Raw genomic sequence first — 27,127 nt, 5'->3', positions numbered from 1 at the left:
GAAATTCTGGAGTCAATCCCTGCGTCTTAGAGTGTGGTTAGGAAGAAATGAGAACATGTAGATATGTCAGCACTTCTCTGTGAACACAAAGTAGTACCACAATCCAGGGTATTTCTTCTTCTAGCTACTGACTGGGACTGGATTTACTGTCCTGCCTTAAACAGCTAAAAAAATAAAGTACATGAGACAAGGGTTTTCGGTCATTGGGCAACAGATGCACTAGACTGTGAGTCCGAGGGAAGGAAAACAAGCAAGGGGAGCCCTACAGCCTCCCAGCTATTGTGCAAGAAGGGAGCCCAGACAGAGCCCAGTGGTCTCCCAGAACTGAGGAGACAGAGTTGGGGATTTAGCGAGGCTGAGGCAGCTGGGATTTGTAGGCCAGGGTACCAGAAAGGAGAGGTCTTCTGAGGTTTTCTTGGGAGCCTTCAGCTGAGTAAGGGTTATTGCATGTATGTTACAAAACTATATAAGGCTGGAGAAAGAACCACTGGAAAGGAAAGTAGAGAATAATTCTTGGAGCTCACACAGGGCTGGGAAGTTTGCGTTCTTATCTTTTAGGCTGGAACAAACTTGTAACAGAGGGCGTAGGTTGAGTTCTCAGATGTGTATTGCCTCAGTAGTAAAGTAAATTAACCCTAGGCTAAAGGCTGCTCTGATCCTGCCTTAAAAATCTTAGAAACAAAACCACAGAGGACCAGATGGTTGATATCTTAGTCCCTGTGAGCTATGCAGTCTCTGCTGCATCAGCTGAGCTCGGCTGTTTAGAATGTGACAGTGGCCACAGGAAACAAACACACAGATGAATGGAGGTGACTGTGTTCCAATAAACTTAATTTACAATAGAGAGCAGGCCATATTTGGCTGTAAAGAATCCTTTGTGAAAGATCAAGCTGTCTCCAGTAGGTTACATGCATCCCAAAACAAAGCTCAAGAATGTCTGAACGTGTACAATGTCTAGCACTTAATCAAAGTTTACCAGGCTTTCAAGGAAATGGGAAAATTCAATTGTGGAAAGGAAAATCAATCAATAGAAACAGACTAAGAAATGATACCAGTGATGGAATTAATAAAGATATTAAAGCAGTTGTTATAGCTGTGCTCCATATGTTCAAGGAAAGCATACATATATTCAGGAGAGGCATGGAAATAGTAGAAATCATTGTACCAAGAATACCTCAAAGAGTGGTGACTTGTGATTAGTTGGTTTCCATGGAAATGTGTCTCTACCCATTCAAGGTGGGGTTGCTTACTGGAGCCCCTTAAGACGGAACCATTTTGAAAAGAGCTACAGAGCCTGTGCAGCCAGAGACCTTTGGAGATGAAGAAGGAAAACGTCCCCAAGGGAGTTTCATGAAGCAAGAAGCCTGGAGAGAAAGCTTGCAGACGTCACCACTGTTTGCCCTGTGCCTTTCCAGTTGAGAGAGAAACCCCGAACATCGTCGGCTTTCTTGAACCAAGGTATCTTTTACTGGATGCCTTAGATTAGACACTTCTATAGCCTTGCTTTAGTTGGGACATTTTCACAGCCTTAGAAACACGTAAACTTGCAACTTAATAAATTCCCCCCTTTAAAGGCCATTCTGTTGCCAGTATATCACATTCCAGCAGCTAACAAACTAGAACAGTCAGTAAAGCTGGAGAAGACTTGAACGGCACATAATCAGTTTGACCTAATTAATATTGTAGAGATGCTATACCCAACAATAGCAGTATATGTATTCCTTTCAAGGAGAGACCATACTATGGGTTATAATACAAATCTCAACTAATTTAAAATAATTGAAACCATATAAAGAATGTTCCCTGACCACTGTGGAATTAAATTAAAAATCAGTAACATAAAAATATCTGAAAAAAATGTTTTGCATCTAAACAACACACTTCCAGATAACCCAGGGACATTTCCTGGGCCATGAAACACACCTTAGAAAATTAAAGGAATAGAAATCATACAATGTATGCTCTCAGACCACAATATAATTACACCGGAAATCAATAACAGATAGTTGGAAAATTCTCAAATATTTGGAAATTCACACACTCCTAAACAACAGACGGATAAAAGAGTAAATCCCAAGTAAAATTAAAATATTTTAAAATGAAGAGTCAGCTTCCTAAACTGTGTGGGATATAGCTATGGCAGGGCTTAGGGGAAATTTATAGCATTATATGCAAATATTGGAAAAGATAAAAGACCTAAAATTAATAACCTAAACTTGTACCTTAGGAAAGTATAGGAATAATAGCAATAATAAATCAGAAGATATGAAATAAATGTTAGAGCCAAAGTCAAAAAAATTGAGAACAGGAGACAGTTGAGAATATCAATGAAATTAAATCGTCATCCTTTGAAAAGAAATATAAAATGTTTAGCGTGTGTCTAGCCAGGCTATAAGAAAAATGAGAGAGGACACAGATGACCAACAGCAGGGATGGAAGTAGGGCCACACTGATCCAGGGTCATTCCAGGGCTAAGTAAGGAAATGCCACAAACACCTCTGTGCCACAAACTTGATAACCTAGATTAAGTGTACCAATGCCTTGAAAGATAAATGCAAATCCCAAAACTCACTCTGGGAGAAACAGATAACCTAAAGAACCCTGTGTCAAGGAGATTAAATTCATAGTGAAAACTTCCAGAGAAGAAGGCCTGGATGATCCACGGGTAGAGTTCACCAAAGGGCACATGCGTCAGAAAGAAGTCAAGAGGCTTCCTGGGAGATAGTGGAATAGGATAGGCCAAGTTCACCCCGTTCCAAGGCACAGCTGGAGACGTGACAGAAAAATGACTGGCACAGCAATTTCAGGGTGTAAGTGACCTGAAAGGGTCTTCTAACCTATAGGTCCTAGATGAAAAAGTTGAGGAATTGAGATGCAGAGACCTGGAGACCAAGCTACTGCAAAGGGTCTAACGTGCCCCTTTCCAAAGGAAAGGAGCCCTCAAGAGTGCACAGACAGGGAGGTGGGGGCTGAGAAAAAAAAAGTCAAGAGGGAAATTAGAAACTAATCTGCACTAAATGGAATCATATTTCCAAATGACTACAATGCAGCTATAACAGTGCATAGAGGGAAATTCAAAGCACCAAATGCCCATATTAGAAAAAAAAGGTCTAACGGCTCAGTGTAAAGAATTGTTGTCATTCTTCAGCTATTTGAATGCCTTTCATGGAAAATCATGCTTCTTTCATGTCATTGGAGAAAACAATTAGGAGTGTTGACAAAAAAAGGCAACTGTTGGTTTTTCATAAGAAAGAAAGAGTGTATCAAAATTCCCCGGCTTTCTAGGCCAAGCTTCTCCAGCAAGACATGCGCCTTGAGGTATTCTTAAGGGTTCTTTCCAACTCGAAATTGCAGAGAACAATGATAGTGGAGTAAAACCGTATGTCTATAGTTACCATGCACGTTTGAAATGACATCTTGTGTAGCAGGTAATGCAACATTAGAACGAGCAGTGATTTGCAAAACTATGGAACTGTAGAATTGGAAGCCTCTGGTCAAGCAGCACTGCCTCTGTCCCTGCCTCTTCAGCAGCTATCAAGGCCTCGGATGAAATAAAAGGGGGTCCATCCAAGTTTGCAGTGAAGATCAGTCATGGAAATTCAGATCATTGAAGATCGTATTTAGGACTCAAAGAAATATGCATCTACCACGCCGCCAGCTAGCGATAGGATATTACAGAAAACGAGGCAAGGGGTAAAAAAGCAAGCTGGCTGTTTGCCATTGGCAGTCTTATTTTGTGCTGGAAAGTTAATCTCTGTTTTCTCCCATGAGTTTTGTGAGGGTCACATGAAGTAAGATATGTACTAGTTCTTTGAAAGCGCCAAGCAGTGTGTACGTGCCACTAATAAGATCCTCCATGTGTTTTTCTCCTCATGTGGCTCTAGACTGCGACTGTTTTTCCCAGCCGCCAAAACAGTTCTGCTTAAAATGACGAAATGGCAAGTAGTAAAAGCTGAATTGCACAGAAAAACCACACTGCTGCTTTACAGCAAGCAAGGATTTGCCTCAATTAGCTTTTTAAAGGCCGTTCAATTAGCGTTTCTCTTCTGTACAGCAGCTTCTTTATCTTTTATGGGTTTGATCTTGCTTCATTAGTTGCCCCTGTCAGAGCCCAGACTGGAGTGCAAAAGGCTTGAGAACCAGAGGGCATTGTGGAATCCCAAGGCTGAAAGTTACATTTTATGACTTTTTATGGGAGAGGAAGCATTTTTCCCCTTTCAGCGAGTTTTAGATTGGCTTGGTTTTCATCCTCGGCGGTAATAGCTGCTGCTTGCTGAGCCTTTCTCGGATGCCAGGCCTGGTGGGCTTTGTGGAAGCTATCTAATTTGATTCTCCACAGGCCCCGTGTTGAGGGGGACTCATCGTTCCTATCTCAGAGTCAAGGAAGCCCAGATTCTGCAAATGCTGCTGATTGCCTCATGCATCATAATTCCCGCAGGGTGACACGAAACCTGGAGCTGGGGTCTGAGTGCACCGGCCCTGCCACGACCTGACCCCCTGCAGGAACCAGCGCAGGGCGTTGGGCTGAGCAGCTCTGACAGCGACCTGGTGGACAGGCCGATGGCCGGAGACGCCTGGCCACATGTCCACAGTGGTTGATAGCAGCCGCCCGCGGGGACAGCATGGGATTGGGTGACAACGAACTTGAAGGAAAAGTTTTGACTCTGTGACTGTGGCAAGTCAGTTTAGTGCTCCCCCAGGCCCATTTTTCTTGCTCAGAAATGAAATGAGTAAAACCATGGCTCTCAGATGGCCGCGGTGAGGAGCAAACTGGCAGTGCCTCTATTAAGGACTTCCTAAATGGCTTTGAAAGGTTTGTAACTGAATTGGCAAGTGTGTCTGGTCAGTTACGATGGGCCTTCTTTAAGTGGCAAAGTTTCTGAGTGTTTTAATTTTTTTTCAGAATTATTTGATTATAGGCACTGAGTGAGTTCCCCGAGACTCTCTGTTGAATTACAAGCCCTCTACCCTAAGACGCTCTACTCATCGGACCACCTGTTTTAGAACAGAGTGGTTTGGGGGGACTGATTATTTCCTGATACCTTTAAGGGGATCCTGGACAGATGTTTCTGTTCCCTTTAGGTAGGGTGGGCACACAGGCTAGGTGCACCCCTGCCCCACGTGAGCTTCCCAGCTCGGCTGCCCCAGCATGCCTGCTGACAAGCCCCTTTCCGTGCAGTTAAGCGTTCTGTCCTTCTAAGTCCGTTTCTGTTACAACTGGGAGATAAGGGAAAGTCTTCTTCTCTGGGGGCCGTTCAGCGCCCTGACGACAGGGTGCCTTTGGCCATCAGGTTGGCAGCCGGAGGTGGGGACCCGAGACGGGCAGTGTGGGGATGCCGCACGCCTGCAGCTAGCTGGGTGCCTGCCTCCAGGCCTTTTCTTCTAAAGCTGTTTATTTTCTTTTTGGTTTAGGAATTTTGAAACTTCACCTACCTATTTCCATGCTTGCCCGGGTTTAGTGGCAGGAATGGAACCGAGCACAATAAACCAAATGCATTTTGTCCGAGGCTTTCGTGAAGGCTGTGCCAAAGGCATCTCTACATTCAAAGGAGACTTTGGAGACCTTGAATTATGTTTCTTCAGTGCAGGTCACTCTTTCATGTCCCCTGCACCCACCCCGGTCCCTGCAGACACACAGACGCTCTTTCACACGCAGACCGGAGCTTGCACGGCCTCGCAGTCGTGGTTACCTGGTTCCATGTTTGTCTTGTTCACGTTTTTGTTTTGCAAACAGCATCCATGCAAACCACCTCCCTGCCTTCACTGGCGCGCACCCTCAGGAAAACCCCAGGTCGTCCAGCTCTTCACCATCATTCCAGAACTGAGGTGGCAAGGATCAGGTTTCCCAGAGCTTTGGGGACAGGACCTTGATGGGAGGGAAACTGTCCCCTGTGAAGTGAGACCATCACTTGTGGGGTGGCACACTGGAGGAAGACAGGGGAGGGGGCAGGTGGGGTTCATGTCTGGAGCCCGGGAGCCTTGGGGTCCAGCCTGCCCCCGCCCCCTCCCCCCCCCCCCGTTGGATGCACAGGGCGCAGCGTGATCACGTGGGTCTGTGCAGCCTCCCCATCCGGCTGCCCCTGGAATGTAGGCGGCAGCTGACCTGGCACTGAGCCCTGAGGTGGTCCACAGCCCCTCTCTCGCCTCGAGGGATCGCGGGCTCCTGCGAGCAGAGGAGGGAGCTCGAGGTGGGCCTTTGATCTTTTGTCGCAGCTGCTCCCTGGGAACTCGCGGGAATCAATGCCTGTTTTCCTGGAGCCTTGAATGGCCTGCGACCCAGCTTTGTGCGGCCTGGGGAGTTCACGGCTGCTGTGCATTGACAGCTGAAAAGGGGCACACGGGGGGGATGGCCCTTCTTGTGAAAACCAGGCAGAGGGAAAATGGGACCTCCATTTAACACAGCGGAATTTGGAAATCCCCCCCACCCTAGGAGAAGAGGTTTCTCAGGCTCCCCTCGGCCCGACGGGTGTGGGGTGGGTGAGGGGACAATGGGGCTTTTGTCACAGCTGTGCTATACGCAGGAATACAGCGTGCATAATAAACGGGGCTAAGTAGAAGTTGATTCAACGCTCCCTTCTTTTCTTCAACACAGAAGTAGAGAGAGACAAATATCAGCCATGATATAATCAGCCAATTCTTTGATTTCTCCTTTAAGAAGGAAAAAAAAAAAAACGAAAAAGTAAGCAATGTTTACTTTTATTAATATACTGAGCCGGTTCTGTAAACTGCCTCCCATTCATTTGTGTTTCCAAACATCTTTGAACCTGGCCTCAGGTTCCACACAGGCTGGCGCAACACGCCGTTCGGGCCTGTGCGCCCTGCTCGGCGGCGGGGGACAGGGCAGCAGCCTGTTGACTTGTCAAAATGAACATCCCTGGGAGCTCGGAGCTGGAAGCCTGTGCCCTGCGTGGGTGCCCGTGGCGCACGGGCCCGGGGAGCACCCCCAAACCGCAGCGGTTCCTAAATCCTCGGAGCAGCCGCTCCTTCCTGGAAAAGGCCTCGTGGGGAGCCCCCGCCCCCGCCCCCGCCCCGGCCCTCCGTGCCGGCTTTCCCAGGAAGGATTTATGGTGCTTCCTCCCGGCCCAGGCCTTTGCGTCCCTCTGCCGCAGCTCAGCCCGCCGCCCGCCGCGCTCTGTCGGACGTGCCCTTTGAGCCGGGAGCTAAGCAGCTGCGCCCGTCCGTCTGTCTGTCTCCATGCTCAGCAGAGCTGCCGGCGTGGCAGCCAGTGGCTGGACGGATGGGGACACGCAGCTCCCCGCAGTGCCGTGCGTGTGACCCCTGACCCAGCGCTCAACTGCAAATGCCAAATTTTAGGAGCAGGCATCCGGCGCGGCCCTGCTAACCGGAGCCCTGGCTCCCCGGCGCCCATCCCTTGTGGAGAATCGTTCGAGGCTCTTTGATTTGGCAGGTCTTCTCCACGGGCCTTTGCAGACCCACTCTGTCTTCTGGAATCTTCCTGTCCCAAAGATAAATGTCAACAGACTATTTGCATTTTTGCAGTAAGAAGAGGGAGAAGCCTTTAGAGTTCTGTAGCATTTGCTTCCACTGCTTTGGGCGGTTAGGTGGATCAGGCTGTTTTACATGATTTCATACGATGATGTAATGTTAAATAATGCAAAACAGAGCACCCTCTGTGGTATCTTTAGCCAGATTTGCTAGCACAAGTGGGCTCGAGTCCCTTAGCAAAGGATGCAAAGAAACACCTTCCCTCCTCGGCGGAAAGTGTCAGGAAAGTTGGCTTCTAAAGGACTGAGTGCTCTGAGCTCACACGACCTGGTTTCTGGCCTCATCTCAAGTTACAACCCATTTCTTTTTAAACCAGAGATTTCAGTGTGAAATAGTTGTCAGCATTCTTTGGGAAAATAACATCATAGAATCATGGTGGAAAATTTTAGAGAACGTGGGGGTAAAATGTAGGTAAACACCCAAGTGCAGGGACTCTTACTCTCCGTGTTAGTTTTATTTTTACTACCACGGCTGTTTTGAAGGACGTCTGCTTGAAGGCAGAGCAGAGGCTCACCTGCCAGCTGTGCAGGTGCGCGAGGTTGTGTGGGGACCCAGGGCCTTGGACTCTGTGGGTCCGGCAGCCTGTGGTTCTGCTGGGGTGGGGTTCTCATTTGGTCGTTGGTGCCCCCCCACCCCCCGTCAGTGTGAGCGTGCAGCGGGGAGAGCAGTGCTCACTTTCTGATGTCCCTCACCGTCTCCTTTAGGGACACGTTTTCCAGGAAGGAGAGACCTGGGCTCAGCTCACGCTGCATTTCCACACCTCTTGTTTCTGTAGCTTCAAATCCATAAGACTCTACTATTAAAACCCTTCAAGACCAGCCTTGTTGGTCAGCGTCTGTGGAAGGGCCAGCAGGAGGGGACTGCGTCCACGCGGGGAAGGGGGGAGATGCAGCATCTCGTCCTCCTTCCTGCCTACCTCTGTCAGGCGGGAAGTCGACTTAAATCTTTCAAGTCTGAAAGCTTCCTCCAAGGCCTTCCATCCCGCCGCTGCAGCCCTCCCCTGCCCGGGCCTCTCCTCTCCCCGGAATGCTGGCTGGTCTTTGCAGAAAACTGGGGTCAAGCAAAGCCCGGGTTCCTGCCTGTGAGTGCCCTTTCCTTGCTCCTCCGAACCCCTCTCCTCTGCTTGTGTCCTCTGCCATGATCAGGGCCTCACCTCTTGGTGTTCTTAGGAAGGCTCTTTGCAGCAGCCGCGAGCTGGAGTCTCCGGAGGGGAGCGCACAGGGTCTCAGGGCTCGCGGGGGCTGCCACGTGCACACATGGGCTTGAGCCACCCTGCCTGATCTTGAGGGTCTTGTGCGGTCGGCCCCGTGACCCTGTCACCCCCCAAACAGAGCATCCTCTGGGGCAGGGGCGGCATGGTGAGGGGCCTGGGCCCTGCCCCCGTCCTGGGGGCAAGAGTCCCCGCGGCCTGGTCCCCCCAGCCCCTCCAGGCTGGCGGGTGACCCTGTGGTTCTTTTTCCTCTAGGGCTGCCCATCTGCTGGTGTGGGCCAGGTCCCAGGCCTCCTCTGAGCTCGGCCACCCTCTGACCCAGGTAGGTGGGCCTGCTGCAGAGCCCCTGCAATCCCCCTCCCCTCTCCCATCCCCCCTTCTTGCCATCCCTGTCCCCCCAATGCCCTGTCCCTCCCTCCCTCCCTGTGCCCCCTCCCCATCCACTCATCCCGCCATCCCCATCTGATGTGGGAGCACACCCAGGGGCTTTGCCAACAAAGTGGGCATTTGGGAACTTTAGGCTGGAGGGAAAAGCAGGGTTGGGGGATAAAGGCTGGGAGTGAAGTTACAGAATCTACTTTTCACTCAGTAGAAAAATTCCAAGAACGTGCCATGGGGTCCTGCCGAGGGTGGTTTTTTCATCCTCACGGGCAGGCAGCTTGCTGCAATCCAGCTCGTGTGCCCTCCCTTACGCTTTAAAAGGTGTTTGTGAGTCGTCTTACTGTAAAGTACATGAGAAGTGCTTGGAGAAGAGGGAGGTGTCACGGGTACCAGGAGCCGGGCTGCAGTGCACTGCCCGCATCACCACCGGGGGCTTGAAGCCATGGGCCTCACGCCATGGCGAGGTGGTGCCCGCCCGCCCGCCCATGCGCCCAGAACCCCCCAGGTTGTGCACGAGCTGCGCCACTGAGCCCAGTTTCTATTGGAGGGACGCCGTGGCCGCCACGCCCATGGGCAGTTTGCACTCCTCGCCGCCCTCAACACGCCTGTCCAGCAACCTGTCGCAGGCCACCAGCCTTAATTCCCGCCTCTGATCCCTCCCCTTGTGTTGCTCCCATGCAGGTGCTGGAGCTCTGTGAGGCCCCCGCCGCCCCTCACCCCCCTCCATCCCCCTCCCTGCCACTCCTGTCCCCCCTCCCCCTCCCTGCTGTCCCCCCACCCTCCCCGCCCTCCCCTGCACTGTGGCTTTGGTGATGAGGGTTTAGCGCATTTCCAGCCACCTGCCGCAGGGGCTGTGGCACACTCTCAATAGACCTAGGGGGTCCCTGCCCACCCCCGGGGTTTCGTCCTCCCAGGGGGGTCTCATCCTCTACCCAGAATGGGGCCTGCTGAGGCATCCCAGGTAAGGGGCTCACTGGCAAGTGGTTCTAGGAAGATGCCTGATTCCGAGGCCCAGTGAGTCGTGCTTTCTGAGGCAAAGGCAGCGCCGGGGCAGGGGATCAGCCGTGGGGCCCTGGGGCCAGGTGAGCCGCACAGAAAGCCCAGAGCACGGGACAGCTGGCAGGGACACCTTGGCGCCAACCTGCGCGTCCTGCGGCTGCCGAGCCCCTCCTGAAGCCCTTGGGGTGCAGCCCTGCGGACGCACCGCTGCCCGGGGCTGTCCCTGCGCTGTGCCCCGCAGTGGGGTGCGACAGCAAAAGCGTCGTGTCTCACTCTTCTCGTCAGTTCTCTCGTATTTATCACACGGTTGAGTGTTTTCTCCCAAGACTCTCACTAGCTGAACCACTTCCCGATTCACTCTGCTCTGGGGGGGGGGGGGGGGGGGTTCTGCTTCTCCAAACGATCCTAACAGAGCTCGTCCACTCCCCACTCACACGCGTAAAGGGGACATTTAGCAGAATCCGAGAACCCTGGAAGCCCCTCTGAGTGCCGTTTGGGTCACTTGGTGACACCTGCGAGCCCGGCCTCATTTGTCACAGTTTCCTGTGAACGTGGTATCATCACTTAGAGCAAATGATGTGCCGATATGTAGGGATTTAGGAGTATTTCAAATACATGATATATACAAATTTGAAGGGTGCAAATCGCAGGAATTCATCTCACAAGCCCAGTTAGGAAATGGGGGGTATCACGATGCCCTGAGTTGCAGGAAGGTTGTTGAAGCGGGTCCAGGCTCTGCCTGTGACATTTATCACTTCCCGAAACAAGGCATGGACGGTCTTGCCCTGCCAGGAGGCCCTCATGGGGTCCTGATGTTAACAAGGCCCCTGGGCGCCTCTGCCTCCTGCGGCCAAACGCATGGCCTGTGTGGGTTCCTGGGCGGGCTGGGCAGGGACAGGCAGGAAGCTGGGAGGAGGCCAAAGTGACCGAGTGCTCTGGGCCAGGTGATGACCCCCAGGCTGTGAGAGGAGCAGAGGGATGCCAGAGGCATGGGGGCGGCTGGGGGTACCGTGCTGAGCTCGCCCCAATGCGGGAGCCCAAAGGACACAGGGCTGGTGGCTCCACAGGGAAGGTGCCAGTGCCCAAAGGCCCCCGCAGAGACATGCAGCGTCCTGACCCCGGGGACCCCAGCCCGGGAATCACGCGCTGCAGACCCACAGAACCGTGGAGCCTGCAAACACGTCGTTTCTGAGAAGATACCTTCCTGTTCCTCTGAAGCAGCTCACCCGGCTAATGCGTTTATTCCGCGCCCAGCTCCATTCTTAAAAATATGACTTTTCTTGCTATTCTGGAACTTAGAGGCGTCTATATTTAGGATGTTTAGTTTTATAGGGTCCTTTACAAACATACAAAGCTGTATTTTTAGAGCCATCTTAGGTTTGGAAAGCACAGAGTTCCCACGGATCCCCGGCCACGCTGTTTCCTGTCACCACGCCGCGTGCTGGGTCGGCGCCTGTGCGCTAGGCTGCAGGTCACCCCTGCAATGCAGCCGCTCCCACACCCTAAACGCACCTGCGGCCGCCTCTGGGCCACCCCTACCCCTGCTCTTCCACCCAAAACCTTTCTCTCTGACTTTGAAATCCAAGATCTTAGGGGAGAGCAGCCACAGGGGCAGGCCGCCAGGCTTACACACTGTCCGCCATGGCGCCCCAGACTCCTGCGGCGCCCCCAGACCCCTGGACCTCTATGGCCCCCAGCAGCCCCCTCCATATACCCCTTGCAGCCTCCGTGGCCGTCCCCGACCCCCAACAGATTCCGGTCTCCTCACCCTGCCAGCCTGCCCTGGGGCAGCAGGAGCTGATGACGAGCTGGCAGAATGCTGAGAGGACAGGGGGGTGCCAGCGGCTTTTCCTCCACCCCTTGGGCAGTGCCCCAGCCGAGCGTGTCCTGGGACCGTGGGCTGCCCTGAGTTGGCGGGGCACTGCCGTCTGTCCAGCCGCTCCGCCCTGCCCTTGGCTCTGGAGACCATCGGCTCCACCCTGGCTGAGCGCAGCGGCCGTCTGTGGGGGAAGAAGCCCCCAGGGGACTTTGCTCACTCACGTTAATGACAGTCACAAAGCCGCGAGCCCAGGTTTGGAGCACCCGGTTAGGCCCCGCGAGCAGCGCTGGCGCCTGGAGATGAGGCGTCCTGAGCAGGGGTCTGCGCGATGGGTGTACCCGCGGAGCAGCGCAGCCACTCGAGCTGGCGCCTTCGATTCTTGCGTTTCTCGGCACTAAAGGATGTTCTCAGACAAGACACGTGGGCACAGCCTGGTGGCGAAACTCGGAGAAGGATGCAGGATGCAGGTGACCAAGCCTCCCGGGAGACCCCCGTACCGGTCAGGAGGGTTCCGAAAAGCCTCCCCCAAGAGGCTCGAGCCGCAGGAAGCCTTAGCTGGGGGGCCGGACTCGCGTCAGCTGGGGACAGACACCCCGGACGCTCCTTGGGTTCCGTGTGGGCGCCGGCTGCGGACCCGCCTCCCGGGGCACATCAGAGGCGGAGACCCGGGGGACGTGACACCCCGCGGCTGGCCCGGGCTGGGGCCCAGGAACCTGAATTCCATGAAGTGTCCCGGGTATCAGTGGCCTGGGCCTGCTGTCCTCCTGCAGGTTGTGAGGCTATGTCCGCAGAAGCTGCTGCCGGGCACGAATGCCAGGGAGGCCCCCCGGCTGCCCACTCCCCCACCTTCCGCGTCTGCCAGCGCGGAGATCTGTGTGCCCGCTTCGGGATATTTCCATACTGTTGGTTTAAAAAGAAAACGTTTCCTCGGAGCGCTGTTTTGAATGTTTTATATAAATCTTTCTACGTTCTTTTTTCTGTGCGGAAAGCAGGGAAGCACTCAAGAGTTTTTCCAGTCCGGCTGCAAGTAGGGCAGGGATGCCACGGAAATCGCCATGCCCTCTGGGGTGGCAGTTGTGTGGTACTGAATATCCTTTAAGTGGCAGCCTCGGGAGCTTTGCCCCAGCTCTGAGCTCTCAGGTGATCCACACGCTTGTGACTTCGGCCGGTCAACAAGGAGTGGCGGCCTGTCGAGGGAAGACCAGAGGGTTTTAGAGTCTATGAGACGATGACGGCCGCCTGCTAAGATGCAGGAAAAGCTGTAGCGCAGCCCCAGCCTCTCTGTGCTGGCGTGCTCAGGGGACCCTTCTCTCGTGGCCCTCATGGTGTGGGGACAGGGGGTGAAGGCGCCAGCACAGGCAGTGTCCTCTCACTGTCCCTAGCTGGCCACATTTGCTAATAATTGCTCAGAAGCATAGGCTTAGGATGCAGTGGCTCAAGACACCCCAGCAGGAGTGTCCAACTACACCAGGCTAGGACAGCATTGCAGTGGCTTTTTCCTTTTTAAAGTGCCTTCTAGAAGAGCAGGTGCCTGGCTATTTGTGGGCAGAGTTCTGCATTTAGGGAACTGGCGACACAAGAAGCAGCTCGCAGACCCTGTCGGGCCCCCACCCCGGGAAGGCCTGCAGACCCCAGTGCCTTCCCTGGGGACTCTGCCATCACAGCACCCTGGCCAGGCGCCGGGAGAGGGGCTGCCCCACTGGGGGCAGTGTTGATGGACAGGCCCAAGGAAGCCGGTGTCGCATGCCAGCTGTCCCCAGGAATCCAGCTTCACATTCTGAGCTTTATTTGGAAGTGGCGTGTGAATGGCGACGGCGGGGCCTGCAGGCATGGGGGCAAGGGGGGGCGGGGAGCCTATGGGGGCCCCAGTGTCCCTGTCCCCTATCACCGGGCGAAGGGGATGCCCCACAGGCACAGGATAGAGGTGGCAGGTACCAGGGTCTCTGCCTGCGGCGTCCCTACCTGTTGGATGGCGGTGATGCCAGCTTACCTGTGTCGCCAGGGGAGGTGGAGCTCAGGAAACGGAGTGGCTTGGGGGGGTCTCGGCGGCCCCACGGGAAAGGACTTTGTGTGACTAAATATTGCCTGATTTGTATTGAAACTTAATATTGTTTTACCTATTACTTCGGTTTATTGACTAGGAAGTTGGAATTTGTCTCAGCCAAAATGGTGGGGGGTGGGGTGGCGGGAAGAAGCAGCGCCTGAGTTAGGCTTGGGGGGCAGGGATGGGGGCCTTGCAGTTGTGTCCCCTGGGAACAGTCTGATTGATGTCAGCAGCATCTGGCACGTGTACGGCTTGGGTGACACAGGTAGGGGCGGCTGATGCAGCAGGTGGGGTCCATCTCAGACGCTCGCTGGGACACCAGGCAGACGGGCTCTGGGGGGCCAGGCGTGGGGGCAGCTGTGGGCTCCAGGGGCGCTGGGCATGGTTTGTTAACCCAGCAGAAGCTCTAGGGAGGAGGGCGGGCCTGGCAGCACCCTGCTCTCAGCCTCCACCCCTGTCTTAGAAACTTGACAAAACGTTTATCACTTTTAAAATAAAATGAAAAGAACCAGTGAAAAATCCCTTTCTGTTTCAAAGTGAGCCTTTCTGGGTGAACAGTTTGCTTTGCCTCGGGTGGATTTATTGGAAGTGGCATGCAGGGCCCGAGAGGACATTCTCAGGCCTTACCCAGGGACGTGCCTAGTAGGACGCGGCCTGCTGGCCTGGGGGGGGGCAGGCAGGGAGCAGGCGCCGCGGTCCCCTTTCCTCACAGAGCCGTACGTCCTGGACGCTGCTCCATGGAAGAGGCTGGAAACGCAGAGTGCCATTTGTCATTTAAAACAGCTGGCCAGGTCGTGTCCTGGGAAAGCTGGGCCAGGCTCACATGGTGTAGAGGGAAGTGATCAGATTCAGGGCGGTGCCTCCAGGGAACGCCACCACCTGGGGGGACGCGGGGGGACGTGGGACTCTTCTCTTCGTAAAGCACCTGGTCTCCCGGCTCCTTGTAGGAGAAAGCTGGGCTCCCCTCCTCCGCGCAACCGCTCCTCCCGCCGCACCCCTTTCTCCCTCTACACCACTTCTTCCCGCTGCACCCCTCCTCCCTCTGCATGTCCCCTCCTCCTCCCTCCGCACACCCCCACTCACACCGATGTTCCCCCGAGGCTCGGGGCCTTCGCACATGCTCTCCTGACCCACGCTGCCTTCTGCTGAACACCTGGTTCTCCCCTAGACTCAGCCCAAGTACTGGGCCTCAGACCTCAACCGGCCAGCAACCAGGCAGAAGAAACAAGGCTGCTTCCTCTGTTGTCCTTCCACCCAGAGCTGCCTGCTGACCGCTTTCCCTCCCTCCAGTCTCTCCTCACAGCGTTGGTGGTGTGGGCGCTGGGCTAAAGCTGTCCACAGGGCCTGGAGCCCCCTTCTACGTTGCCCCAGGTGAGCAGCTTCCCACCTGCACGCAGGTGCTGCTGTGTACTTTTGGTTCTTTTCTCAGGGTTTGTCCCCCCCTGTCCCCCCCCCATACCTCCCAGAAATAACCTGGCCTTCCTATCCCCTGGGAAGTGACCTTACTGGGGCAAGAGGCCCTGGTGCTAATTAGCTAACTTGGGGACCCCCTGCCCTGCGCTGAGAGGCACAGGGAGAGAGGCAAAGGCTGCCAGTCAGAGACGCTCACTCCAGAGCCAAAGATGGACGCCCAGGTGGGCTCCCAGGGGTGCGTTCTCAGTGTCATGAAGGAGCCTGGTCACTGACTCGTGTGGCTAGTTGTAAAACCTGGGCCTTGTCTCGGGCTCGGGCATTCCCGCCCTCACCATACCCTGTAGCCCCAAGTCTCCCCAGGCGCTTCCTAAATCAAGGTCCACTTGGGGCCCTCAGCCCTGCCGTGTCCTTGCAGACCCTTCACGTTCCTCACTTTTCTTCCCGAGAGCTGCCCTGGAGCCAGGCCTCACCTGCACAGTGTGTCCTCGCTGCGCTGCCAGGGGGCCTCTCGGTGACGTCCCAGGCAACATGCTTCAGCCCCACCTGGGGCGTCCCTGGCCACACAGGCACCTTCTCCCGTGCAGATGGGTTTCAGAGGCCCGTTACGAGGAAGCCCCTCGGGTGGGTCCTGGGCCCCCACAGTGGGCTGGCTGCTCTCTGGCTTCATGGCTCTTTCCTGGGCTCCTGCCTTGGGCGGCCTTTCTCCTACTGGGCAGCTGGATAGGCGTTCTCTCATCCCCTCCCCACTGCTTCTCCAGCTGCCCTCTGCTGCTTCTCCACCCCCTCCCCACTGCTTCTCCACCCCCTCCCCACTGCTTCTTCACCCCCTCCCTCTTGCTTCTCCCCCTTCTCTCCTGCTTCTCCACCCTTCCCCACTGCTTCTCCACCCTTCCCCACTGCTTCTCCACCCTTCCCTCTTGCTTCTCCATCTCCTCCCTCCTACTTCTCCACCCCTTCCTGCCGCTTCTCCACCCCCTTCAGTACCCTCCATGGAGACCAAACTCAGTGGCTCACCTCCACAAGCTTAGGTGTCATCTTCACTCTGCTAGACAAATTACAATGAAACAGCCATTGTTGAATCAGGCAACAAGGGGGTTCTGGAGAACTTTGGGTCTTTTCTGCACCCCTTCTAGAAAATATTTTGAGAGATCCTGCCAAGTGCTTTGAACCAGGGCTGGACTTGATTCTCTCGCTCACTTTGCCACCACAGACCCATCCTGGCATGTCCACCCTCGTGAGCTTGGCCCCTCGAGTCGGTGGCCTGCTCCCCTCAGAGGCTGGCAGTGCCCCCAGGCCAGGACCCCTCCTTACCAGTGCATTCCTAGGGCTGCCTCTGGGCAGCAGGGCTGACGGTGTGAGTGGCTGCGTGTCCATGAGCCCCTCTGGACTGGTCTCCCTCCTCTGCCCCCTGTGCCCTGGAGCTCCGTGTCTAAAACAGAACCCCTGGCGCGGGGTCTTTCCACTGGGCATGTCCTTGCGTTGGAGTGAGTTTGCCTTGAGGTCCCTCCTGGCTGCCCAGGGGAGATGCCTGGGACGTGACCTGAGTTGGGCTCAGTAAAAAGGCCCGGGCTGCAGGGCGGCTCCCAGAGGGTTTGCCAGGGGGACAGGTGCTGGGGGCCTTGGGATGGGAGAAGTGGGCGTCTGGGTGGGGAGGAGGGGACACTCACCAGTAAGGTCCCTGAGGCAGGAGGGTGGCCACGGCTGAGGGGGGCATGTGGCCTCTGTGGAGCACGAGGGACCTGCCATCTGTGCTGGGGTCACAGGTCCCACCGTGAAGGGACCCACTCCGGTTCCTGGCTCTTCTATGGGACAGTGATCGGGCAGGACTAGCCTGGCAGCCGGACCAGAGGAGGCAAGGCTGAGGACCTGACGGTGGGTCCGAGCCTGGGCTGGGGACGGCTGGGCCGCCTGCGACCATGCACCGGCCATTGGGGTTTCCCCTTCTCTGAAATGCCTTTTCGATGTGATGTTTTTGGTTTTCTTTGCAGTTCCTTGCCCGTCTCAGCAATAGCAGACCTTCTCTGCGTAGCCTGGACTCTTCTGTTGGTCACGTATCACGAACGTCACCTTCTGTCGTTTCTGGACAGAAGTTTTTCGTTGTGATGTAGCAGCTTGATTGACGTTTCCCTTTATGGAGAGTGGTCTTTGTGTTTTTTAAAAACCCTTTCCATCCTAATAGAATCAATATGCTTTCCTACGTTCCAGCCTAAAGTTTAAAGTTTTACTTTAAACCTGCAGTCTTTATCTGGCATTGATCTCACGTGCACTGTGTGTGTTTCCCGTTTTCTTCCCTGCGTAAAAGCCGGAGCCTGGGGCCGCGTTCACCGCTGCCTCCCCCTCCGGAGTGTCTCTCTCTCTCTCTCTCTCTGTCGGTTCTCTTTCACCTGCTTTTCCTGGAGAGAAGTCAGGACCTGCCCACCTGCTTGTGAGACTGACCCAGTGGCTCTAGGAAGGTCTTGGCTCCCCTCAGCTTCTCCCGAGTCCATACATAATTTAGGTTGTCTCGTGGAGTTCCACAGAGCCTTGCTGAATTCTGATTAGAACGTCTTTGAATGAATATACAAATGTGGGGAGAACTCTCAACTTACAATAATTCTATCTCCAGTTTTCCTGTTCGGGAACGTGGTATATTTCATGGTATATTTCTCCATTTCTCCGGGTCTTTAATGTCTTTTGGTGTGCTCTTATAATTTCCTCCACAGAGACCTTGCAGCTCTACTGTCAGGTTTATCCCTCATTGTTTCTGTTTTGTGGCTAATGTACATGATACTTGAAGTCCCATTTCTGTTTCCTGGTATTTAGAAATGGAGGTGATTTTGTGTTTTGATTATTACAACCAAAAACCTTCCCGGACCTTCTAATTCTGGTATGGGGTGTGAGGAACCCGGGGGTTTCTGTGCACACGGTCACCCCATCTGCTCCAGCGTCTGTCTCCCACGTCCCTTGGCCCCCGCACCGCCTCCTCACCCAGGAGGGACATGTTTGGAAGAAGCCGTGATAACAGGGGACTTTATCACGTTTCTCCATTACTGGAAACGTGCCTGATGGGCCACTGCGGAGGGGTTTGCTCCTGACAGCTGCCGCGTAGTAGATTTAACTGTTAGAGGGGCCATAGGCCTGGCCTCTCCTCCCCTGCGGGAGACTGAGATACAGCATCTCCTTCTGTCCAGCTGATGTCCCATCCACAAAGGACATGGCATCCCCTCGCGCCAGCTGACATCGTCACAAAGGGCACAGCGTCCCTTCACGCCAGCTGATGTCCCACCCCACAAGTCGCGGCGTCCCCTCCTAACAGCCGATATTGCACGGGGGACGTGGTGTCCCCTCATGCCAGCTGGACGGTCACTCACAGGCGAAGGGGGTGACGGGCGTCATCGGGCCCCGGGATGGGGCAGGAGCTTTCCTGTCGTTTGCCGTCCCTCCCTGGCTATTACGCTGTTTGCTCTCTTGTCAGATTTCCTGAGTCACGTGGGTGGCCTGAAGTTCCCAGCCTGCGGTCTGACCTGCAGGATCATTCGTGCCCCCTCTGAACTTGGTTAACTCATTTTCGCCCTCCTGCCTCTTTTAGGCTTCATTTCTGAACACACAAGAGTGCAGAGTCTGGTTGACAAACCTGAGGATGTTTTACGGTCCTGGCAACACCCGCTGCCCGGGAGGCTGGACGGTTCCCCAGCAGAGGGGCAGGCACAGGCAGCGCTTCCCACACGGGTGAAACCGGGCAAAGCGCCAGCCGCTTCCGGCACACTGGGGTGGGGGGAGACCACTGCGCAGGCGGCCGGGTCCCCAGTCCTGGGGACACAGGGATGAGCCTCAGGAGCAGCTGGGTGGGGGGGGTCCCTCGGGCGTGGTGGGGCCAGGCTTGTGCCCACCTTACCACCCGCGGGTGTGACGGGCAGCAGGGCGGCGGCGGGTGGCCCCTCTTCTCCTTTCTCCTGCCGACGTCTCTGGGCATTTTTAAAAAAGCGATTTAATTGAGAAATCTTCCCACGCATACAGCCCATCCACAGCGTCCGCTCGGCGGCTCGCAGGAGCATCACCACAAGCCCTTCTGGAACATCCGTGTCACTTCTGGATGGCTTTCGCCTGAGGGCAGGGACCTGCCCCGTGCGCTGATGCCCAGACACGCTCCCCCTGGGTCTCCTGAGCCGGAGCCGCGGTGGGTGCCCACCAGCCTGCCTGTCCGGCTGGCCCCTGTCTCGTGAGTGTGACGAGAAACAGGACTGCTCTTAAGATAGGTGTAAACACCGGCCCAGGCCCGGAAATGGGCCTCAGGAGCGCGCGGCGGGACAAGGGAACCGGCGGCCAGGAGGTACGGGTGGTATCGGGCGCCCCGGGGTCGCCGCCAGCCCCGGGATCTGGCCTCAGGCCGCCGCCCCGCATGTGTGCCCTCACGCGGTCCCGGGATAATCGGCAGGGCCAGGACGGAGCAGATGGCGTGGCCTTCTCTGGCGTCCTGGCAGATCTATATCACTCGCTCCGTATTTTTAGAACCAGGGGGCCTGAAAATCATGCCCTGCGTCGTGCGGGGGGAAGACGCAGTCTCCCGGGTGACAGGTGCTGAGACGTTCCCATACTTTAGGCTCGCAGCGGTCAGGAATCGAGTCTCCAGGACCGTCCTGTCTTCGCTGGAGGATTCTTGGGAGTCTGCCAGAAAATACAAAGTAATCATAAGTCTTTTTAAAGATGTGGCGAGAAGGTGCATCAGGTTTCAACCAAAGGTTGGACTCGGCAGACGGCCAGTGCTGGGCACCCACACGGGTGCGGGCAGCTGCACACAACCACGCAGCTTACTTTTCTTAAAAACTGCCTGAGCTTTAGAAACCTCAGCCACAAAGAACTTGCTCTGTTGGGACAGACCCTGTTATTTTGCCAGAGGTGCTCGATTATAGCATGAAAACAACGTGGATGTTGTGTTCTCTGGTGCATATTTATGGAATACACAGGTAGCGATTAAAACGTTAAAGCTGTGAATTTGCATTCACCATTGAAAAAGACTTCCTGAGGAAATGAAGGCGAGTTCACCGTCGTGCAATTCAGTCCAGCGTGTAAGAATGGTTTTGCACTGGTGTTGGCTAGGCGAATTTAACACACAAACTCAGAGAAAGTCTTGCGAGAAGACAGGCAGGCAGTAGGGGGTATAAAAGTGTTTTGAGACCTGACTCATTTTTCGGTCTTGGAGAGAACGTTGGGTGGGGTGGGGAGTCGGCACTGGAGGGAAGGTCTCACCTTCAAATGAGCACGGCCCTGGCTCAGCTCTGGGCTCGACCTGTCTTTGGAGCAAGTGCAATGCTGGCATCTCCCCAAGACAGGTCGTGGCCCGTGGCCTCTGGCCCTGGGGACAGAGAAGTGGCTAAAGATATCCCTGGGGAGATGTCACCTGTGCGAGGGGCCGTGAGTTTTTGTGTAAACCTCTTTCCTTTGTACGCCTGCGTGTCGGTGAGCACTGCCGAGCAGAGCGCGCAGTCCCTTCCCTGCACCCCTCACATACTCTTATGTGAGCGTGAGCATGTGTGCACCACCAGCTCCAACCACATTCCACGTTTGGAAAGCGCGCACCATTCCCCGGGATGCCCACACAGGATGCTGAACCCCACACGCATGGCACGGCTTCCGCTTCTACCTCGTGACCCAGCGTGTCACAGATCTTGCACGTTTCTGCCGTCTTTCTGTGGGTTACAAAGCGCTCTGAGACCCATTTTCTTCCAGCTGATTTTCACCAGCAGCCCTTTGGCAGGGAGCAGTGGGTTCACCAAGGTAGGAGCTGAAACTCAGGGCACAGCTGGCCAGTGGGTGAGCTGGTGGAGCTGGGGGTCTTTCCCCTGTGTTCCTGGAGCCAATAGTGGGTCTGCAGAGATGCCTGTGCCCCCCAGCTCAGCCCACATGGGGGCTGGGGAAAGCCCACCTGCCCTGACCTCTGGGCGCAGTAGCCATCACGCAGGAGGCTCTGGACCGTGCTGGTTGCTCTCCTGAAGTGAGATGCAGGGGTGGACTCACCGGGAGACCTGGCAGCTGTGCGGTGGAGGAGGTGGGAGCACAGCCCCCAGCCCCAGAGTGGGCAGCCCCGTGCCGCATGGAGGGCTGGGCCGTGGCTTGGCAGCATGGCTCCCTGTACAGCCGGCTGGGAAGGCTCTGGCTCAGAGCGGTTTCACGTGGGCATCCGAGACGGTGGTGTGAGCTGAGTGTGTGAGCCCCGCCCCACAGGGTGCAGTTCCTTCCCAGAGGACAGACGTCTGCATGTGGCCAGGTCTGGGGGGGTGTCAAGTAGGCCCCAGGTGCACCCAGAACACAGCAGGGAGCTCAGGGGAGGGGTCCCACCAAGGCCACTGTCTCCTCCAGGCCTGGCAGGGTCAGCATGGAACTTCCAGCCAGCACACATCCACTCTGAAGGCTGCAAGGGGAGGGCAGGAGGGCAGGGAGGTGCCCTGTATGGCTGGTGGACTCAGAGCCGACTCAGGGATGGGCGAGGAGTGCTGCAGGTAGGGCCAGTGGGCAAAGATGCTTGAGCCGTGAGCACAGCAAGCCTCAGTTCTGCTCAGGAAGTAACTGGGCGCGGGGGGTGGGGGCGGGCTGGGATCTGGCACCATGGAGAAAGCCTTCCTGACCAAGAGGGGTGAGGGAGAAACACGAGAAAATGAAGTGTCGGTGGCTGAGCTATCTCAGAGTCGGGAGGTTACCCTGGAGGTTATTCTTATGCATTCTGTAGATCTCCCTTTGTAGTTTACGGTGGACTGGAGAGGCTGGAGGGAAGTTCCTGAAACTGCTGAGCCTTGATTCTTGAAGACAATTGTATAATGATAACGTTTTCACAGTGTGACTGTGTGATTGTGAAGGAGCTTGTGTCTAAGCTCCTTTTATCCAGGGTATGGACAGATGAGTAAAAATAAGGACACAAAATAAATAGATAATAAGGTGGATAAGGGATAAAAGAAAAATTGGGTGGATTGAAATATTGGTGGTTAATGAGAGGTAAAGGGTATGGGGTGTATGAGTTTTTTTTTTGTATGAGTGCTGCAAATGTTCTAAAAATGTTCACAACTACGTGATGATGTGAGTTCCTGATTGTACATTATGGATGGACTGTATATGCATGAAGATTTCTTAATAAAAGAATATATATATATATATATATTTTAAAAAAGAGTAGCCAGGTGGTGAGTAAAAGGTGGCGTTGTACAGCGGCGTGAGCTCCGAGCCCTGGCGGTACCCTGAGGCTGTAGGGAGTCCTGAGGCCGAGGTACGCTGGCCCGTTGTGGGGCGCCAGTGGGGTCAGCAAGCGCCAGCCTGGGCAGAGATGCTGCTCATAGGCACCTGGCTTGCGCATGTGCCCAGTGCCCACTTCCCTGGCCACTGCCTCTCTTCGTGCCCCCCAACACACTGGTTGCTCGCTGCCATCCTGAAGGCTGGGCCGGGCGTGGTGGTGACAGGGTCCTGGGTGGTTGGAGCGATTTGGGACCTACTCCCCGTGGCTGAGCTGCCCCCTGCAGCCTCCACTGTAGTTTCCGTGGGAGCACCCATCTCCCAGGGCCCACTCCATCCAGGCCAGCCAGCGCCCCACAGGGCCTCTGCACGGGCACCCGCACAGACAGGACGGCTCACCTGCACACGAACCAGCCCGGGGCCTCGGGTGGCTTGCAAGGGTGTGTGGCGGCGAGTGTGCAGGCAGCTGAAGCACTTGCGGGCACTTGGGGGAGGCTTTGGGTTGCTTCCTTGAGTCTAGCCGGCTGAGCCTCACGCTGAGGGCGGTGACACTGCGTCCGTGAGGCACAGCGGAGGGCGGGGTCCATCCCCGCAAGGCTAACCAGGGCGCTCTCCTCCTCTCTCCGCAGGCAGGCTGTGGCCGGGGACGGCCCGGCCGCCGTGATGCACGTCCCCCTGCTGCTCCTGGCACCCCAGCCGGGCCCCAGCCCTGCGCCCCCCAGCCCGAGGCCGCCCGTGGAGCAGGGAGTACGCGAGGTCTGAGCTGGCACCGGGAAGGATGCCCCTCGCCCAGGCCGGCGCCCAGCGGGCGTCTCTGCCGAGGGCCCGGCTGCCCCTGCCCGCGGGTGTCTGAGTACGACTCGTCACCCATGGCCACCTTCCCCTGCCGGCTGTGCGGCAAGGCCTTCCTCACCCTGGAGAAGTTCACGGTGCACAGCTACTCCCACTCACGGGAGCGCCCCTTCCAGTGCCTGCAGCCCGACTGCGGCAAGGCCTTCGTGTCCAGATACAAGCTAATGAGGTGAGGGGCGTGGGGAGACCCACGCCAGCCTCGCGGACGCTGCCCAGGCCCCTCTGCATCCGCAGCCACCCGCTTGACTCGGGAGGGTGCCGGGCAGACCCGCCATGCCTGCCGCTGCTCACTGGGATCGGAGTGGGCATCACGGGGGGACCGAAAGGAGGGACCCTGGGGAGGCTCGGGCCCAGGATTCATGCCCACGAGTCTAAGCAGAGAGGAACGCGGGCAATGAGGGTGTCTGGAAGGGGGTGGGAATTTGGAACAAGGCTGGAAGGCTCAGGGCAGAGCCTGGGCACCTGCTCACTGGTCCCGCAGCGGTGACGGTTCTGTAGGAGACGCGGGTTTCTCCGGGGGTTGCTGGACCGGCTTCCCGTGGGCTCTAGCACACAGCAGGCTGCCGCAGGCAATGGACACAGGGGGACGAAGGAGGTGTTGCCTTCTTTCTAAGAAAGTGACCCTTTGATTCAGATTAGCTTGGGACTCTGGAACCAGCTGCCCTCTGCCTTGTGGTCACTCCAGGCCCCTCTGTGACCAGTTCCAGCAGGGGTCCTGAGTGGACAGTGGAGGATGGACAGTGGACAGTGAGTGGTTCGCTTTGGCTTGGACGTGGTGTCTTACAGACACCCTGTCTTTCCGGGAGGGTGTTATAGAACGTTTTTGTATCTGAAGGTACAAGCTCAAGTTGTCAGCAGGACAAGGCTTGGCCTCTGCAGACAGATCGCCTGGGGTGGCTGGTGTCCCAAGGGCGGGACGCCACCGATTTGTGCCTACGTGTCCAGGAGCTGGAGGGGGGTGGCTTCCCCTGTCGGAAACATGAACATGTCATGCTTGGCGCCTTACATGCTATGTTTAGTAACTAAAACAGACCTTTTTAAAGTTCAAGGGTGACAAGCTCAGGGACCCTCCTCCCTGAGCTTGTAAAAAAGCCAGCGTGCAGCTCAGGGTTCAGGAATGCTGAGAACTGTGGCAGCGATGGGGTTGAGTGGGCCCACAGCTCATCTGTGATTTGCAAATATAAATACCTCGTGGCTACTCTGAGAATCCAGATCCATTGGGGTGGCCACAGCTTGTCCCTGAACCTGAGACTGGAAACAAAAAAGTGCCGAGAAACTTACAAATGCCATTAGGAGGAAAAGCTTGGTCCTCTAGAAAGGGGCTTCTTGAGTTTTACGGACTAGATTCCATTGCCAGCACCTTCAGTCGAGCTGCAGAGCTGGTGGCCTGGCTGGAGATGTCTTGGGGAGAGCGGAGCGGGGGCGGTGGCGCAGGGCTCCCAGGGTGAGGTGGGGGGCTGGCCCCAAGGCCCCGGATGGGGTTCCGAGGGGCCCCATCGCTGGGTTCTGTGCAGAAGGCGAGAGGAGGGGTCACCTGGGGGAGATGTGGGGCCTGTATCGTCCTGCAGAAAAAACGCTTCCCACAATCATGTCTGAAGACGCTGGCCCACATTACCTGTGCCCGAAGCACGCGCGGTCTGGGCGCCATGGGCGGGGGCGCCCTCCGCCTCGAGCGGCAGCTCCTGCGAGCTGGTGGGGTGGGGTCTGGGAGGAGGGAAGCGTGCAGGCGGGAGCCCCGCGCACCTGTGACCGCCCCCTGCCCCCCGCAGGCACATGGCCACGCACTCGCCCCAGAGGTCGCACCAGTGCGCCCACTGCGAGAAGACCTTCAACCGCAAGGACCACCTCAAGAACCACCTGCAGACCCACGACCCCAACAAGATGGCCTTCGGCTGCGCGCAGTGCGGGAAGAAGTACCACACGGCGCTGGGCTACAAGCGGCACCTGGCCCTGCACGCAGCCAGTGCCGGCGACCTCACCTGCGGCGTGTGCGCCCGCGAGCTGGGCACCCCCGAGGGGCTGCTGCACCACCTGAAGGCGCACGCGGAGGAGAAGGCGCGCGGCGGCGCCGCCAAGGAGCGGAAGCACCGCTGCGACCACTGCGAGCGCCGCTTCCACACGCGCAAGGATGTGCGCCGCCACCTGGTCGTGCACACGGGCTGCAAGGACTTCCTGTGCCAGTTCTGTGCCCAGAGGTTCGGCCGCAAGGACCACCTGACGCGCCACACCAAGAAGACGCACCCGCAGGAGCTGCTGTGCGAGGGGGCCCCGCGGGCCGCCCCCCTGGCCGCCCCCCTGGCCGCCGGGCCCCCTCCGCCTCGGGGGGCCCCCGCCCCGCCCGGCCCGCTGCTGCCCGAGCCCCTGGTCCCGGGCCCCGCCCCGGGCCCCCCACTGCCAGCCCTCCAGAGCCTCAAGTACGAGGCCGGGTCTACCTCATTCTCTCCCCTGGCCGGCTCGCCGCCCAAGGTGGAAGCTAAAGGGTTTGGCGCCATTGCTTTGCTGGAGGAGCTGCCCCTGCCGGAGCCTCAGCCCCCCCACAAGCTCACCCCAGGCTTCGAGCTGGCCAAGGGGGGCGCCGGCAAGGGGCCCCTGCCCAAGGAGCGCCCCGCAGATGCTGTGAACCTGCCCCTGCCCGCCTCCCTGGACCTCTCGCCCCTCCTGGGCTTCTGGCAGCTGCCCCCGACCGGCCCGGCCGCTTTTGGCAGCAGCGCCCTACCCCTGGGGCCGCCTGAGCCCCTGCCGCACCGGCTGGGCTGTCTGGGGCAGCCTGAGCCCTCCCTGGCTCTGGGCGCTCTCGGCCTGGGCCAGCTCCCCCTGCCGCCACTGCCCCCCGTGTTCCCCACGGGCTCGGGCCCGGCCATCCTGCCTCACTTCCACCACGCCTTCAGATGACTCGGCTGCTGGGGCGGACCCCCGGCCAGCGCCTCAAGGCAGGGGGCGGCCCACCCGTCCCGGGGGGCCTCCACGCGTCCCAGCGACGCTGCTGCCGCCGGGCTCGGCGCCTGCAGCCTGGACGGGCCTCTCCCGCAGGGCCGTGCATGTCTGTTCAGGGATTTTTCTACCTTCAGGTTTGGACGTAGCTTAGTTATCACTCTCGCCGTAGCCAGCCTGTAGTCTTCTAGAAACAATTTCTTGCCGAACAGTAGATTTCGCCATGAAAGAGAAGCATTGTAAACCTAGTTTGAGTATTTTCCACAAAATGCTACAATGTGAGTTATTACTGACTTCATTTATCTTAACCGGCTGTCAGTCTCAGCTGACGGAAGAAATCATGTATCACTGTGTAACCCTGTTAAGTGATAGAATAATCCAGGCATCAGTCAAAGAAAGCATTTTGCTGACTTTAATATTGAGTATATTTTTAACAGGAATTTAAGAAAATATTACTGGAATTTAAATATATATATATATATATTAAACAAGAATTTTCTTTGCTCTATCTGGCTTATACTACTCTACTTTTAAGCGCCTCTATATTGTTTTTAATCACCAATAAAAGCATTTTTAATTCATCTACTGAAGTCATTATTGGTTTTTCTTTTCAAAAGGACTGAATTTTGCAATGTAATGCGCAATTAGTGAGTTTTATAACCTATGAACTGATCTTTGCTTTTCCGTGCCACCCACCTGATATGCAGTCCAGGCGAGTTCCTGCATCTGGCAGGAGCTTGGCTCTTTCTGAGTAGAGTGTTGATCACTGCAGACA

At 56.3% G+C, this 27,127-nt stretch overlaps 1 protein-coding gene and 1 long non-coding RNA gene across 3 annotated transcripts in view; one reads left to right on the top strand and one right to left on the bottom strand.

Moving 5' to 3' along the window:
* PLAGL1 (PLAG1 like zinc finger 1) overlaps positions 1 to 26,933 on the top strand; it is a 31,543-nt gene extending 4,610 nt beyond the window's left edge. The window contains exons 2-4 of one of the 2 annotated variants that reach the window (XM_077143719.1): positions 8,972 to 9,038; positions 23,199 to 23,590; positions 25,191 to 26,933. In XM_077143719.1, the coding sequence (XP_076999834.1) occupies positions 23,439 to 23,590; positions 25,191 to 26,313 (1,275 nt within the window). In that variant the 5' untranslated portion in view covers positions 8,972 to 9,038; positions 23,199 to 23,438 and the 3' untranslated portion in view covers positions 26,314 to 26,933. Of the gene's footprint in view, positions 1 to 8,959; positions 9,039 to 23,198; positions 23,591 to 25,190 lie in introns of those variants that run through there. The other variant, XM_077143720.1, reaches the window with a different exon arrangement.
* On the bottom strand, positions 14,058 to 19,184 carry LOC143668818 (uncharacterized). Its single transcript, XR_013168571.1, has 4 exons — positions 17,040 to 19,184; positions 16,387 to 16,417; positions 15,843 to 16,088; positions 14,058 to 14,838 (listed from the first exon to the last, which is right to left on the bottom strand). It is a non-coding gene; the product is annotated as an uncharacterized LOC143668818 (long non-coding RNA).
* Positions 26,934 to 27,127: the final 194 nt, after the last annotated feature.

The sequence above is a fragment of the Tamandua tetradactyla genome, chromosome 25 (genome assembly GCF_023851605.1).
Source record: "Tamandua tetradactyla isolate mTamTet1 chromosome 25, mTamTet1.pri, whole genome shotgun sequence".
Classification (NCBI taxonomy): domain Eukaryota; kingdom Metazoa; phylum Chordata; class Mammalia; order Pilosa; family Myrmecophagidae; genus Tamandua; species Tamandua tetradactyla.
The sequence above is the reverse complement of the archived record's forward strand: the minus strand, read 5'-3'. Positions and strand labels throughout refer to the sequence as shown.